We start from the raw sequence: 15344 nt of genomic DNA, 5'->3' as shown, positions 1-15344 counted from the left end.
AAAAAAATAAGAATCAATTCTTAGAATAACTGATAGATTAGCTGGGAAATCTCCAAGAACTCTACAGGAGCTCGGAGTTAATATTCTACTTACAAAGATTGGAACATATGAAGGATGCTTACTCAAAGTTATCATGTAATGTTCCAATATCAGGAAGATCGGGGAATCTAGTCACTAGCTTCAAAGGTGAGCGTGCGGATCTGCCAAGGCAGAACAAAACTTAGACAGAAGCTACAAGATAATGTACAATTAAAGCAATATATATTTTACCTGTATACATTCCACTTCCCAGTTTGCAACTCTTCTGGAAGGACAGCACTGTAGCCCTGCCCTGCACAAAGTTGGACAATAAAAGATAATCTCCATGGTGAATTGCGAAAACAAGACTAATTGAAAGTTGAATAAAAAAGTGTTAAGCCTGATAGGTCAATTGGTTTGTTAACATGGTATCAATTCCCAGGTTTGCTAGAGGTCACGAGTTCAAATCCTCTATACGCTAATTATTTACATAATTAACCTAGTTATCATCTTGACTAATTCCATTCATTGTGTTTGTTAGCTCGACTTGTTTCAATCATTGTTGTCCCTCCACGTGCGTGGTCCAGGTCGCATGTGAGGAGGGGTTGATAAACTTGATATATACTGTTGACCCCTTCCCTATCAGCTTAGCATTTAGGCTCAATCAGTTTGTCAACAACTAGCAGTCAAAGCCCCAGTTATTACATATTATAATAGTAAGACACATGAAGTTGGAGTTGGAACCTCAACAAAACCATCTTTTCATGAGTGAGATACTTTATGAGACACTTATGATACATAATTATTTCCTTTTGCATGCACATCAGGTGTTATCTTGTTGGCACGAGATGTTTGACATGGTATAAGATAACTAAGATCCTTAGAAATATTGAATGGAACTAAGTTGGTGGAAAAGAACTTTAAAGGTAGAGATGAGGTTATTGTACAGTATTTCCTATGTCTATTATACCTAGAAATAAGTTTGGGTAACTCACTCATTTGACTGTCAGTTGTGTATGATAAGATAGTGGCAACTTCTCACAATTTCTAGAGCTGTGACTATGCATTAGCACATGGAGGTAACATTACATATTGACTGGCTAGCATTACATAGTTTAGGAAGACTATGTTTGCTTGACATGATGATCTTTAGATGTCCAGAATATGTGGGATTTACATTTAGTGGAAAGTATAGCGTTATCATACAGTATTTCCTAAATCTAGTATAGCTAGAAATAAGTTTGGGTAGCTCACTATTTGGATGTCAATTGTGTACGATAAGATAGTGGCAACTTTTCACAATTACCAGAGTTGTGAGTTGTGACTATGCATTAGCATGTGGAGGTATCATGACATATTGACTGGCTAGCATGAGAGCATATCTACTTTAAACCACAATTAGGAAGACTATGTTTGCTTGACATGATGATCTTTAGATGTCCAGAATTTGTGGGATCACATTTGCTGGAATCGACCTGATGACCGAATTTCTTATACCAAGATACAAGTTTACATTCAATGGTCTATTGATGTATGTAATGATCATGGAAAGGTGGAATGCCCAACAAGGAATCTGTTATCCAATAAATTTTGGTCTACAAGGAAAGATAAGAATAAAAATGAAGTAGGAACTATTGTAGATAAGAGTTAAAAAAATGAGGCTGCAGAAAGTAAATGTAGATCTTAATAAAATTAGTGTTAGGAAAGGATATCATTAGTACTAATGCTCCTCAAGTAGGACTGGATAATGCTACAAAGCAACGGTTTTGGGAGGATATGGATGGACTATTCAAGAGAGCACTAGTGGAGAAAAGATATTTACCGGAGGAGATCTAAAGGGCACATGAGGAAATATAGTGTAAGTTTTGAAAGGATGATGGTGGTTACGGTTTTAGAGATAGAAATGAGGAAGGAGCCATTTTGAAGTTTGAAATGGCATCTAACCTACTATTAGCTCACACCTACTTTAAAAAGGACTTTCATTTAATAATTTTAAAAATGGATATAATACTAGTTAAATAAATTTTTCCTTATTAGAAAGACTAATCAAGTTTTATGTAACAACTGTAAGATTACATTTAACTACACAACATATATTGCTGGTTTTGGATACGTATATTAAGAAATGAAAGAGAATGAGTAAATAAAACAGGAACCTGAGGACTAAGTATGGAATTTGAGAGAGGAGAACTAAATGGCTTTTAAGGGGAAAAAATGAGGTCTAGATGAGAAGACTAATAGCTAGGGGTGGCAATTTATGACCTGACCCATTAACTCGACTTGCTTTAAGTATGTTCGAATTTGACATATAAGTGTGGGTCATAAATGGTTCAATCAGTCTAGACTTATTTATTAGACGGGTCAGGTTTATGTTTAGACTTTTGACCCATTTAACTAGTTTAATACTTGTTTAACCTGTTTAAAACCTGCTTAACCCGTTTCTATCCCATTTAACTCGACCTACTTAACTTCTTTAACCCATTTAATCTATTAAAAATCCACTTAACCTATTTAACCCGTTTCACTTGATTCTATCTATTTAGTAAATAGGTTATAAGTGTTGAGCTGGGTTACTTATTTAATAAACATGGTTGGTTCATATTTGAATTTTTGACCCATTCTATAAATAAGTCAGTTTCAAGCTGACAAACTTTTGACCCGACCTACATCCAACCCGACCCATATTTGACCTAACCCAATCAGATTGCCATCCCTATCAAGTATCAATACTATATAAGAAAAGATAGCTTATACCTTATAGTGTAACAACCCAGGACCTCAACCAAAAAGACTAGCCAGAAGGTATTATTTGGGTTCCTTAATCCTGTATAAGTACCCAAGATCTACCCAGCGAATAACCGATGTGAGACTAAATACATGCCCGCACAGATCCTCACATACTCCTTCCGTTTAAGCCCCGACATCCTCGCCAGGCTAAGGGTTCAAATATATTCAAATCTAATTACAAGCACCACGATCGGCCTATGGTCAGCCCCAATGAATCCGTGTTGCAGTGTCCACAAAAGTTATGGGCCAAATCTGCTCTGATACTATTTGTCACAACCCATGACCTCAACCAAAAAGACTAGCCGAAAGATATTATTTAGATTCCTTGATTGTGTATAAGTAGCCAAGATCTACTCAGCGAATAACCGATGCATGACTAAACACACGCTAGCACCGGTCTTCACATATAGTATTAAGAAAGTGGCTAACAAAATACTAGCAAAATCAAAGAAAAAAAGGCCATTCGGTAAGAAATCTTGGTGATGGAATGAGAAAGTTCAGTAGACGGTTAAGACTAAAAGAGTGTTATAGAAGACAATCTAAATATAAGAATAAAGAAGCATATGAAAGCTACGATGTGGCTAAAAAAACTAAGGAGAGGATATCAAAGTTAGAAACTAAGGATAGAGAAAGATATCAATAATGTTGCAAAATTGAGACAAGAAATATCAAAAACTTGACTCAGATTAAATGAATCAAAGATGAAGATCAAGTTTTGCTTAAGAAGGACAAGATCAAAGAAAGATAAAGAAGTTATTTTGATAAATTATGAAATGGAAATCATGTAGATGATTTATAATACCTTACTAGTTCCATTGAAAGTTGAAATGTTAAATATATACATAGAATTAGAGTATCCAAGACAAAAAGTTTGGGATCAAGGCTTAGTTGAATTGAATTAAGTTGAGCTGGGTGTATATTGTTACACCACAATTTGATATACTATGTGAAGGGAGACAAAATGGATCGTCCTACTCCGGCATGGAGTCACCTAATTCCGGCCGAACAGACCTCGGCCCCGCCAAAAGCCAGATATACCTCGGCCCCGCCAAAAGCCAGGCCGACCTCGGACCCTCCGAAGGCCGAGCCGACCTCGACCAGAGGCCAGGCCAACCTCAGCCCACCAAAGGCCGAGCCGACCTCGACCAGAGGCCAAGCCGACCTCAGCCCGCCAAAGGCCGAGTCGACCTCGTCAAGCACCCGTTGCGGCCTCCAAGCCTGCGCGCACGCCCACGCCCACACATATGGCCGAACATCCCAGCCTAGCTAGCCCCTTTCTATGAACCATTGCTTGCTGGCCACGCCACGACGCGCCAATCAAGGGTCATACCCTGCCATACCTATCAAGGGTCATATCCCGCCGCATCTGCTAACACGCGTCATCTCCAGCTATTGGTCAGTTGATCAAATCTCAGCCCGAGATTTCAGGTAATAGCTGTCACCCTCACCCTATAAAAAGGAGGTAGGAAAGGGCCCTCGGTAAGCTTTTACAAACTACTATAAGTTTCTACAAGCCATTACAAGCTATTTTGAGCCATAAGAGGCCATCAAAGGCACTCAGAAAGCTCTCCCTTGGAAAAGGCCCGGCTAATTCAGCCATCGGAGGGCCTTCGCCGAAATTTTCGGCCAAAGCTTTGTGCGAGTACCCCAGAGCGCAGGAGGTGGCCCATCTTCTTCGTCTTGGCCGGCGTCTTCTCGGAGGTACCCCGGAGTACCGGATGTGGCCCTCTTCTCCATTTCGGCCGACGTCTCCTTGCCTTCTTCCGGCGTGGTCACCCTCAGGCCAAATTTCAACCCCAACACTATGATTAATTTTCTTAGTACCAATACAAGAACTTCTCATAATATGTAAGTCCATTTTCAGCTAGCAACATCATAGAGCAGCAAAATATCATTTGTTATGGCATGGGATGTACCCATACTTAAACCGTAGGCACAATAGCCGTTAGAATCTAGTGAGCATTTCATAATTACTCACAAACAATAATTTATGCATATCATATCGTAATCTGCATTGAGGCTTAAAACCTTAAGGAGCGGGGGTGCCTCAATTTCTCCGCAAAACAGGATACCCCCTTGTACCACCCTATCCAAATGGTCATCTCAATTAAGTATCCCAATAGGTTATTTTCATCTCTCTCCCCTTTCTTTTCTTTATTTTTCCTCTTTTTCTTTCTTTCTTTCCTTTCTTTCTTCTTTCCTCTCTTCCTTCTTTTCTTCCTTTCTTTTTATTCTTCCTTTCGTCCTTCCTCACTTTCTTTTTTTATTCTCCCTTCTTTTCTTTCTTTCCTTTTTATTCTTCTTTCTCTACTCTTTTCCTCGTTTCCCTTCTTTCTTTTTTCTTGTTTCTTCCTTTCTTTCCTTTTCTTCTTTTCTTCCTTTCTTTTTTTTTCCTTTTCTTCTTCTTTCCTTTCATGTTTTTCTTTTCTTCTTTTTTCCTTTCTTTCTTTCCTTTTTCGTCTTCTTCCCTGCATGGAAGAGTTTTGAAGTCCTGCCCCTGAATTACAAGACTTAGAACTGCGATCTGAATTACAAGAACCAGCATCACAGCTTGCTATAACAATGAATTGTTTTATCACATCGATTGGACAACTCTAACCGCTCCGACTTCCTTTATGAACATGGACAGAAAAGCGGGGGAACATTTTTCCCATGCTCATTGTTTCCTATTGAATAGCTTCACTAAGGTCAAATTTGAGATCCCCTATTTTACTGAAAAGCGCTAGTTGCATCAAACAAATTAAAAATGAAAAAAAGTAACCAACGCCCTAACTCAAAAGCTAAAACAGAATCAAGAATCATCGCGTGGGTCACATCATTTTTTTAAAAAAAGGGCGAACGAAGAATTTTTTTAAAAAAAAAAAAGTGCGAATCAAGCGATCATGAAAAAGAGAAACTATGAATCAATATTCTCAAAAGCATTGGTTCTTTCGTGATGCTGGCCGCTCTCACCCCACCTATTCTTGTTCCAGAAATCCTATTGGAGAGGGGGCAAGAAAGAAAAGGTAGGGTCCACAGCAAAATCCATAACAACTTCAAGAATCTCAGATGATTTTAAGCTTCCAATAAAAATATCAAAGCAGATATTCCATTCCAAGTATTCTGGGGATCATCCAACCGGCCCACAAAAATTTCACCGACAAAGGCAAAGAATAGATAAACGAACACGAAGGTTAGGAATTCTAAAAGGCAGATAAGAGCGAGAGCGCGAGATAAGTACCGGAGACGAAGTCGCCGGCGGTGGCGTTGGTGCCGAACTGGGAACTATGATCGAGATCGCCGGCCTGCCGGAGATGGCCGGAGATGGCTCTCAGACGACGTTGGGCGGCAGAGGAATCCATGGTCTACCTTTTTTTCCACCTCGCCCACGTTTCCGCTGAGATCTATTTATTCCTTTTACGACGACAAAATTTCTTCTTTGGTAGGTTATGGGTCGGCTTCCCTCTCCCTCGGCTCCTTTCGCCTGTCCGTTGTCTTCTTTATTCCAGATTCCAATAAATTAATTCCGTCCTCCTTTGGTCGCCCGAAGCGAGGAGATGGCCTCCTCTTTTATATCGAGGCGGGCACGCCACCCGACGCCGAAAATTATTACGTTTTAGGGAACGATATCGCTGGGGAAGGAGGATTTGTGTCGCCAACGGGGAAGTGGATAACGACGTGCCTCCGAGCTTGGGAAAGGGCACGGTTGCACGCTAGATTCGCGTGTGGGGCTGCTTATTTATTGAGGTCTCATACAAGCGCGTCACCACCTGTCATCTATCTTTATTTGTACATAAGCACGTGCAGTGATGCTCACGGAATTATGGATGACTAAAATATATCCTGTCAAATATTAATTAACATTATTTAATAAGAAACTATATGCTTTGAATTTTTTATTTATTTATTTTTCTTTAAAATAAATCATGAGATAAAAAATTCTACATTATAATAAGGCTAAAAAATTTATTCTTTATCATGTTAGACTAATATTATTTTAACGAGCAACAATTAGAGATAAAATGCATAATATTTCCTCAATTTTCAATAATCATGCAATTTTGTTACATGGCACTAATGCTCCAAAGTGTGGTGCATAATGCGTACCCAAAGCTCATGGGATGGGATGCACCTTATTAATTAATCATATTTTTTAACCAACTAGTGTCATGATAGGATTCAGGAGCATCTTCAAATTCGATATAGACCACTTTGATTATTACAAATAAGGCTGAAAAAGTCTTAGGAGCGAAACCCATTACATCGAAAAGTCAAATCATAAACTAAATTTTTGAAAGTCATAATTTGGTCATACGACGTCTAATTGAGATGATTTTTTTTAAAAATTGAATATTTTTTCAAGATCTACAACATGACACCATATCTTGAGGTGGAGACCCTGGCGATCGAGCCCAAATTCTATCATTTGAGGCCAATAATGAATTGGTCAAATCGAAAATTTTCTTCTTAAGTAAGATTTTGACGGACGTATCCCTCCATTCAAATAAAATCAAGCGAAGCAACAGTAATTGATGTAAAAGTCGAGATCTGTCTCCTGAGAAATTTTAATTTTTTGAATTTATTTCTATTGGCAATGTCTATTTTAAGAAAGAGAGTTCTATTAGAATCATGCAAGAGCAGACCTCACCATTATAAATAAAGGTTGCATACCTCATTTTTTATTATCGATAAAAAAAAATGGGATTTAAGCCATACTTTTACAATTCTTTCTTTTTTTTAAAATTTTCTTTTGAGTTGAACAAGTTGAGAAAAAATTTTCTCTCAGTGTTCGATCATGACATCCACGACCTTCCTTGAATAAGACTTCAAGAGCTCATGATTGCGGGCAAGCTTTGGCATAATGGCAGGGTTGCTCTTTTGTGGCCTAGATATTAAGAATTCAACATACGAAAACAATCTCTCAATGCGTGGATAAAGATGTGCACATCTTATCTTTCCCATACAACATAGTGACAGGAGCTTCATGCTCTAGGACGCTCTTTCAAAACCCGAGTCCATATCCTCTCCAGCTCGGCATTGAATTAGGGAGGACCGTTTTGGGTGCCAAGGGTTCTGGGGCTTCTATCTTGTGGACCTCTATCTTCTTTCTGGTACTGTGATCTTAGCAGTGGCAAGATTTTCTAGATGAGAAAATTAAAAATGCTTATAAGGCAGGATCTCTATAGATGCTCCAAATTATGGAGCAAATCAAATATTTTGGAGACACATGCTGTTGATTGTGGCGAATAACACAAACTGACTTTATATGTTTCCACCAATCGCCGTAGTTCGATCAGATTTCATTATTCTGGATTTTGGTGTAAGATTCACACCCACAAGCTACAGATTTTTGGTTTGGCATGGTTGTTTGGCAAGCGCCACTTATAATCTCATCGCCTAATACCAACATAAGAAGCATTGAGAAATATATTTTTATGTCTTGATGATGTAATTTGATTATGCAGCACGATACTAATATGTAATTCATTTCCTTCATAGTTAATAGAGGTTTTTTATTTCATTCTGTTTTCTCATTTGTTGAGGATTCATATGATGGGAATCTCCTTCATAGCTAATTCATTACCTTTGTAGGTAATGGAAGTTTTTATTTTTTGTTCTGTTTTCCATCTATTGAGGTTACATATGATGGAAATGATGCCAAATAAAGATGAGGCAGAGAGTCATTTGGTCGGTGGAATGATAAATATATCTGCTACATTTTTTTTTTTTCATTCTAATTTCTGCAAATTTTATCAACTTTAATGAGCCACGGAATCAGAGTGTAATGCTATATAATCTTATTAATCATGTGAAGATCGCTGCATTTTTTGATAAAAGTTGCATGGAAGGTATCTCCAGTATTTCGTTTCTGCAGATGGCTTTGGCCGTTGTTTTGCTCATTTTTGTTGTTCCTTTCATTTTCATTTTCATTTACCTGCGGTTGCGGGGTTATGCCCATGCTTCCAGCCCAAAATTAAAAAAAAAAAAAAGGAATTGCGAGCCCAGATAAACTGCATAATAATTTTCTTCTCTTAATGTTGAGTCGTTGGATGATTAGTGAAATTGCTTTTTTTGTCTTGTTATGTAATTTGTCATTCAGTGTAAGATTTTCCAACATCTTTTTTTATGAGCTATCTTGTTTTTGCATCATCCCATGCCAATTATGGTGCAAGTGATCGGTATCACGATGTTTTCTATTGCGAGGACAAAAGATAGAAGGGTAACCAAGGGGAAATTTTGGTTTCTATGGAATGCTAGAGAATGGACAAAGACTAACGTCTATGGTGCATGTAGTATTATGCTACTATATTGAGGAGAGGGAGCTGTTGGATCCTTTAATCCGGACAATACAACTGAGAGCGGCCTCACCTTTTTGTTGGAGGGTACCTGTTTGGTCAATTTTTTGGCTTCAGAAAGGCATTGAGGTAAAAGGTTCAGGTACACACACACACACACACACACACACACACACACACACACACACACATATATATATATATATATATATATATATATATATATATATATATATATGTGTGTGTGTGTATATATATATATATATATATATATGTATACACACACATATATATACATATATATACACACACATGTATATACATATACATGTATATATGTATATATATATATATATATATATATATATATGATATCATCTGAAAGTTTACAAAACCCAATGATGGTAATAATCTAATGATTACATATTTTGTCTTTGCTATTTATCATAAAAGAATGATACACTCCAAATACACACCACCATCAACACGCCAAGTCAACATTGGAGCATAGGTATATATACATGTACATAAACATATATACATATATATATACACACACATACATATACACACACACACATACATACATACATACATATATATATATATATATATATATATATATATATATATGATATCATCTGAAAGTCTACAAAAGCCAATGATGGTAACAATCTAATGATCTTTGTTATTTATCATATAAAAGAATGATACATCCCAAATACACACCACACACCATCATTAACATGCCAAATCAACATTGGAGCAGACGTCAAAACCTATGCTATCACACTTTCTTTTTGCTATAACAGTTATCATACTATACATGTATGAGCGCACTCAACAAAATCAAAAAAGAGTACATAGCGTAGGAGAGCAGGCATTGAGTCCTGATCTACCCAAATAACCTCTCCCGTATGATGTGCAATATGGAAAGCGACCCAATCTGCTGCACTGTTCATCTTTTTGTAGACATAAGAAGCCCGAAAGGTGTTACACTCTCCTGCGAGCCTACGAACATCATGCCGATCGTCACTGATATGCTGCCCTCGGATCTGCTCTCTCACCGTGGCCAAGTCGTCTTCCAGATAGATGCTCAGGGCATCGAGTATCCGTCTCGCATACCATATATCACCTCCCAAGCCAAATCTACCACATCTTCTACAACGATTGTCGGCAACGCATAGCGACATAGCAGACAGATGTTGCTTCGTTGGAGCCACTTGGTCATGCAAGACTAGTGAAACTCGTGGTAACACGGCATTACGGTTAGCTCGTCTCTAGCCTCGAAATCCTCCAAGCAGACTACGCATGCCGAACTATCCTTTCCGTCCCCTTGATACCTCTATCTCCAAAGCCTCGATTGAAGACTAGGACACAGGCACGGCACCGAACACCCCTCTGGTACCTGCCACCTCCTCGAAAGAAAGCAGCAACCCTTCGTGGATCACCGGCTCAGCCTCTCCAAAGCCCTCGCCAAGACTCATCATCATCTCAGGAGACTCAGAGAACCATATCATGGAGATATTAAGGTCGACGACGATCAAGAGCCCGCTGCAGCCTTCAAGAAGCGCCGCATTTGCAGCATGAAAGGTGTAGGAGGATATATGGGCCGTCCAAAAGTCGATGTCGTTGCGATGGGGTTAACCGACGTGCGAGAGCATGAGCTCGACTTGGAGCTGACGGATTCAGTGGGGCAAGAGGTCAGAGAGGGGAAGGAGGAATTCAAGAACGTCGACGTTGCGGCCCAATTGGGGGATACAGGACCTCGAGATGAGGAGCCTGACTTCCACCATGAGCTCTGCTGTGGGGTGGCCTCCCGCTTTGAAGAAGGGCCTGAGATGCAACGATGTGTTGCTACGGACAAGGTTCAACCATGGATCCATGGCTGGCTCAGAGAGAGAAATAGCGAGAGAGATTATAGCAGAGGAGAGCTTGAAGACGTATGGATGAAGGCGTGAAGCAGGGTTTTATTTATACTTTTTTGTATTGTCCCGATCAGGTCAGGAATCGGAGGAAGCTTTTCGATTCCTGCTTGGTTTCGGATAATCGCCTGTGCTAACGGTCTTTTCCGGTTCGAATCCTACTTACTTTCGGAATCGAACTGCCACGCCTGCGCTAACGGCTTTCGTTTCCATCACGTTTTCAAGGCTTTAACGTATCTTGCTTTTGATTTGAATTCTCGCTTGCCTAGAAGAAATAAAATTATGGAGTGCTCGTTGTGAGGATCAACATGGATTCTGTTTCGCGGTAGAAGCCTCTGCGTTTAATACATGTTCTGATACTCCAAGACATGTAAATTAGCTGATTGGACTTTAGGTGAACTTGAAAACACTTCAACATACTCCTGTGATCAGCTAGGAGTGAGCTTGTAATGCTAGATCACCAATGGGCTAATAGGCCACGTGGAAAACCAAGAATGCTTGTTGTTGGTGGAAAAATGGACCACCCCATAAATGCAATTATAGCACCCAAATCCGTCAGCAAGATCGGGCTCATCTAAGTGCTCGGGCTCTTCCGCTCTCGGGCTCATCTAAGTGATCGGGCTCTTCCGCTCTCGAGCTCATCTAAGTGATCGGGCTCTTCCGCCCTCGAGCTCATCTAAGTGCTCGAGCTCTTCCGCTCTCGAGCTCATCTAAGTGCTCGAGCTCATAGGCCGAGCCGAGCACAGCAGGCCGAGACCAGAAGGCCGAGCACAGAAGGCCGAGCTCAGAAGGCTGCCGAGCTCAGAAGGCCGAGCACAGTAGGCCGAGCTCAGAAGGCTGCCGAGCTCCGAAGGCTGCCGAGCACAGAAGGCTGCCGAGCTCAGGAGGCCGAGCACAGCAGGATGAGACCAGAAGGCTGAGCTGACCTCATAAGGCCGACCTCGTCGTCTATATGCTGCGGCCATGCCCTGCAGCAGCCTTACCGCACCATGTTTTACTTGCCGGCCACGCCACGACATATTAATCAGGAACCATACTCTGCTACGACTGTCAACGCCTCATCATTCCCAAGAATGTACTGCACTGCGCGCCTCAAGCAAGCTCTGGCTGCACGCCATCTCCTCCCATGATGGGAACGGGCCATCCACGGCAACTCATTACTTCCACGCCCACATCCAATCGTGACGGTAACCCATTAATTCGCCCAGTCACATCACAGGTAACCCTGCCACTCTCCCTATAAAAGGGGAGCTTCTCCCTCTAAAAAGGAGGAGGCTTCTTCCTCCCAAGGGAATTTTTCGGACTTCACATACAGTCCCTCTCTCTTCTCCAAAATTAAGCCCCCCTCTGACTTAGGCATTGGAGGGCCGGCGCCGGAAAAGCCCGGCCACCGGCTTCTTGCAGGTCCCCCGGAGGACGCCGCTCGCCGACGGATCGCCGTCCGCCAGTGTTCGCCGGAGCTCCTCCTCCTCGGTTCGCGGCCGCCCCCGGGTCCAATTTCCAGCAACACTTGTATCTACCATTGTCCCCTAAATATTTCTAGCACATAGGATATGTAGATGCAATGCAATTTATAGACCAGCATACGAAGAAATTCGTTAATCCTACGATCACAAGCCGTGGTTATAAGCCATTCATGTTGTTCAAAGTCATAGATCTTGCAACATCACCCCCTAATAATCTGAGGTTTTCTATCTGATATTCTTTTTTTTAATATTATTATTTTGCCTCTAATTCTTTTCCTTTATACTTAATGGAAGTTTCTATTTTTCTCCTTTTATTTTCCACTTGTTCAGGATCTGTATGATGGAAATGATGTAAATCAAAGATGGGGCAGAGTGATCTTATGGGTGGAATATGAATATCTATGCTATTTTCTTTTTTCATTCTATTTTCTGCAGATTTTTTCAGCCTACTAGACATGGAATTGGTTGCCATATTGTCAAGCCGTCATGCAAAATGTTGCTGCTTTGTTCAATGAGAATTGCATGGATGGATTGCTTCTCTTACTGAATAATCAGTGAAGTTGCTTATGTTTAGCTTCTAATAATCTCTTACATAGTCCAAGAGTTTCCTACGTAATTTTGATGAGCCCCTCTTGTTTTCGCACCATCACAAGCATATCATGGTGCTGCTTCTTGAAGCAGGAATGATGGAAAATAGGATGCAAGTGATCACAAGAGTGAGGGTATATACTGGGAGCTGTTCTGCTGCCAACACATCAACTTTGGGATAGGTATTGTTCTCATAGCAGTGCTCTTGAGCATTTATTATATCAAATGCTACATGTTTCCTCGGACCATTGTGCTCTGTTGGACTTGGTTGATGGCTTGAACTAGGCCTTTAAATTAATGTAGCCCTGTATCACATGAATAGAAATCTAAAAGATCAACTTAAAAAGTTAATGAAAGGAACATCAGGATTCTTGTTAAATGCAAGAGCAAATCAGAGTATGATAAATGTGCTTTTAAAATCTGGGAAAGAGGAGTTCAGGTATCATTCACTTCCCAAGATAAATGTGGAGCAATATATGGTTCTCCACATGTCCTAATATGCAAGTGAAAATGTCATGGAGTTGATATATGGTTCTCCTACGTCTCACTTCCCAAGATATAGTAAATGAAATAAACGGGATCACGAAGAAGTAGCTGAGGAATAAAAATCCGTAGTGTGAAATGATATTTGCCATCAATACCAAGAGAACTGCTGAATTCCTCAACTGAAACAGGCATCTTAATTTGTTAGCAAAGTTTGCCGACGTCTGATAAAAAAGTATATTTGAGTTTATGACCCTTCCTGTTTGATCGAAAAGGGAGGCAATAAAGTGATAATCATAGAAAAAAGAAGTGTAATTTTTTGTTGTATGAATGGTATATCAAAATGAAATTTATGTTGAGAAAACGATTCTAAAGCCGGGCGATCTTCCAACTCGAATTACAAGCTACAAAGTAGCAAGTCAGAAGATAGCTTAAAACAATTTCAAACAAATTAAAGGAAAGATTACCTTAAACTATTTCTCAAAGTGGATTTCTCAGATAGCATCATTGTAGCTTAAAACCAAATTCAACTCCAATGTATGCTTTTGCTGGTGTTGCATTTTGTTTAGGTGCCTGCGCATGCTTCTTGCAATGCAACCGAGCCCGATGGATATGAAAATTTAACGGAAAATCTAATGCATGGAAATGAAAATAATTCATCAAAAATTTAGATGCTTCACTATTACCGGAGTTTACGACCCAGTTATTTTTCTCTCTCATTCACAAGTTGTTAGTTTTGTTTCAGTTAATATCGGACGGACAAATATTGCAATTAGCCCCACTTGTTTTATTTTGGCAATTACAAAAGAGAGGCTAGGCGGAAGAAAGTTGCTAGCCGTGCACATTTTTCAAATATTACCGAATATATACAGAAACATCCTTGCAATGAACTTTATGGACAGTCACGATAACTCATTAAAATCCCCAATCTGCATCCACTATAGCGAGGCCTTCATCATCTTCTATTAAAAGTACGACTTTGGTGCTCTCAGTTCGCAACCAGAATTGAAATTAAAATAGATTAAAATGTGAATCCATAGATTACATGCCGCATTTCATACAATAATATCAATATCATAAACCCCAAAATTGATCATCTACCATTAAAAGATAGACATTCATCAAAAATTAAAAAGAAAAAAAAGCAAATGGACCCTTTCCCCTCATTATTAGGGGTATTAGAAAAGTATCTTGGATATATCCAAGAAATATTCGAATTTTTTTTAAAAAGTAACAAATTATGATAATTTAAAATAAACATTTCTAGAAGCATCCAAGTATAGATATCAATATATATCCGATCCAGACATTAGGTTATCTGGACCATTCTCCTAACTGATTGGATTCATCATTCTGGAAGTTTAAGAACTGGTCATATATCAATTGGTAGGAGTCAAGAAGCCTAGAAGTCCTAGATACATTTGCTGTTAATCAATGCGACATTTAGAGACCTCTGCAATAAGCTAAAGGCACCATTACACCATACAAAAATGTCAGCAGTCTCTGGTAGCTTATAATATCTGATACACAAATGGTGTAACATGAACGCTACCCTGCCCATAAACTCAACCAAGTCAAACACAACATTTGTTAGACCAGGAAATATGATGCCTGCTTTGCCATTCAATTCTAACCAGTGTACTGCCCTCTGTCAAAAACTTGTAAGGGCTAACAATGGAGGAAGTTTCTATCAATTTGAAGGGTGCAAAGTGGACAGCTTTCAGTCACCTAATCAACAGATATGTATATTAAGTTATTACCATAACCATAACATTAAATAAGCCCAATTCCCAGTACCAAAG

The 15344-nt window shown here is 39.6% G+C and overlaps 1 protein-coding gene across 1 annotated transcript in view; it reads right to left on the bottom strand.

The window, feature by feature from the left end:
• The window catches only part of LOC103697495 (long chain acyl-CoA synthetase 6, peroxisomal-like), a 48048-nt gene extending 41652 nt beyond the window's left edge, over positions 1-6396 (bottom strand). The window contains exons 1-3 of the mRNA XM_039124663.1: positions 6026-6396; positions 271-331; positions 123-200 (exon numbers count right to left, since the gene is read on the bottom strand). Of these exons, the coding sequence (XP_038980591.1) occupies positions 123-200; positions 271-331; positions 6026-6146 (260 nt within the window). The 5' untranslated portion in view covers positions 6147-6396. The remainder of the gene's footprint in view (positions 1-122; positions 201-270; positions 332-6025) is intronic.
• Between the last annotated feature and the right edge of the window lie 8948 nt (positions 6397-15344).

Source organism: Phoenix dactylifera, chromosome 3, assembly GCF_009389715.1.
Source record: "Phoenix dactylifera cultivar Barhee BC4 chromosome 3, palm_55x_up_171113_PBpolish2nd_filt_p, whole genome shotgun sequence".
Lineage (NCBI taxonomy): Eukaryota > Viridiplantae > Streptophyta > Magnoliopsida > Arecales > Arecaceae > Phoenix > Phoenix dactylifera.
The sequence above is the reverse complement of the archived record's forward strand: the minus strand, read 5'-3'. Positions and strand labels throughout refer to the sequence as shown.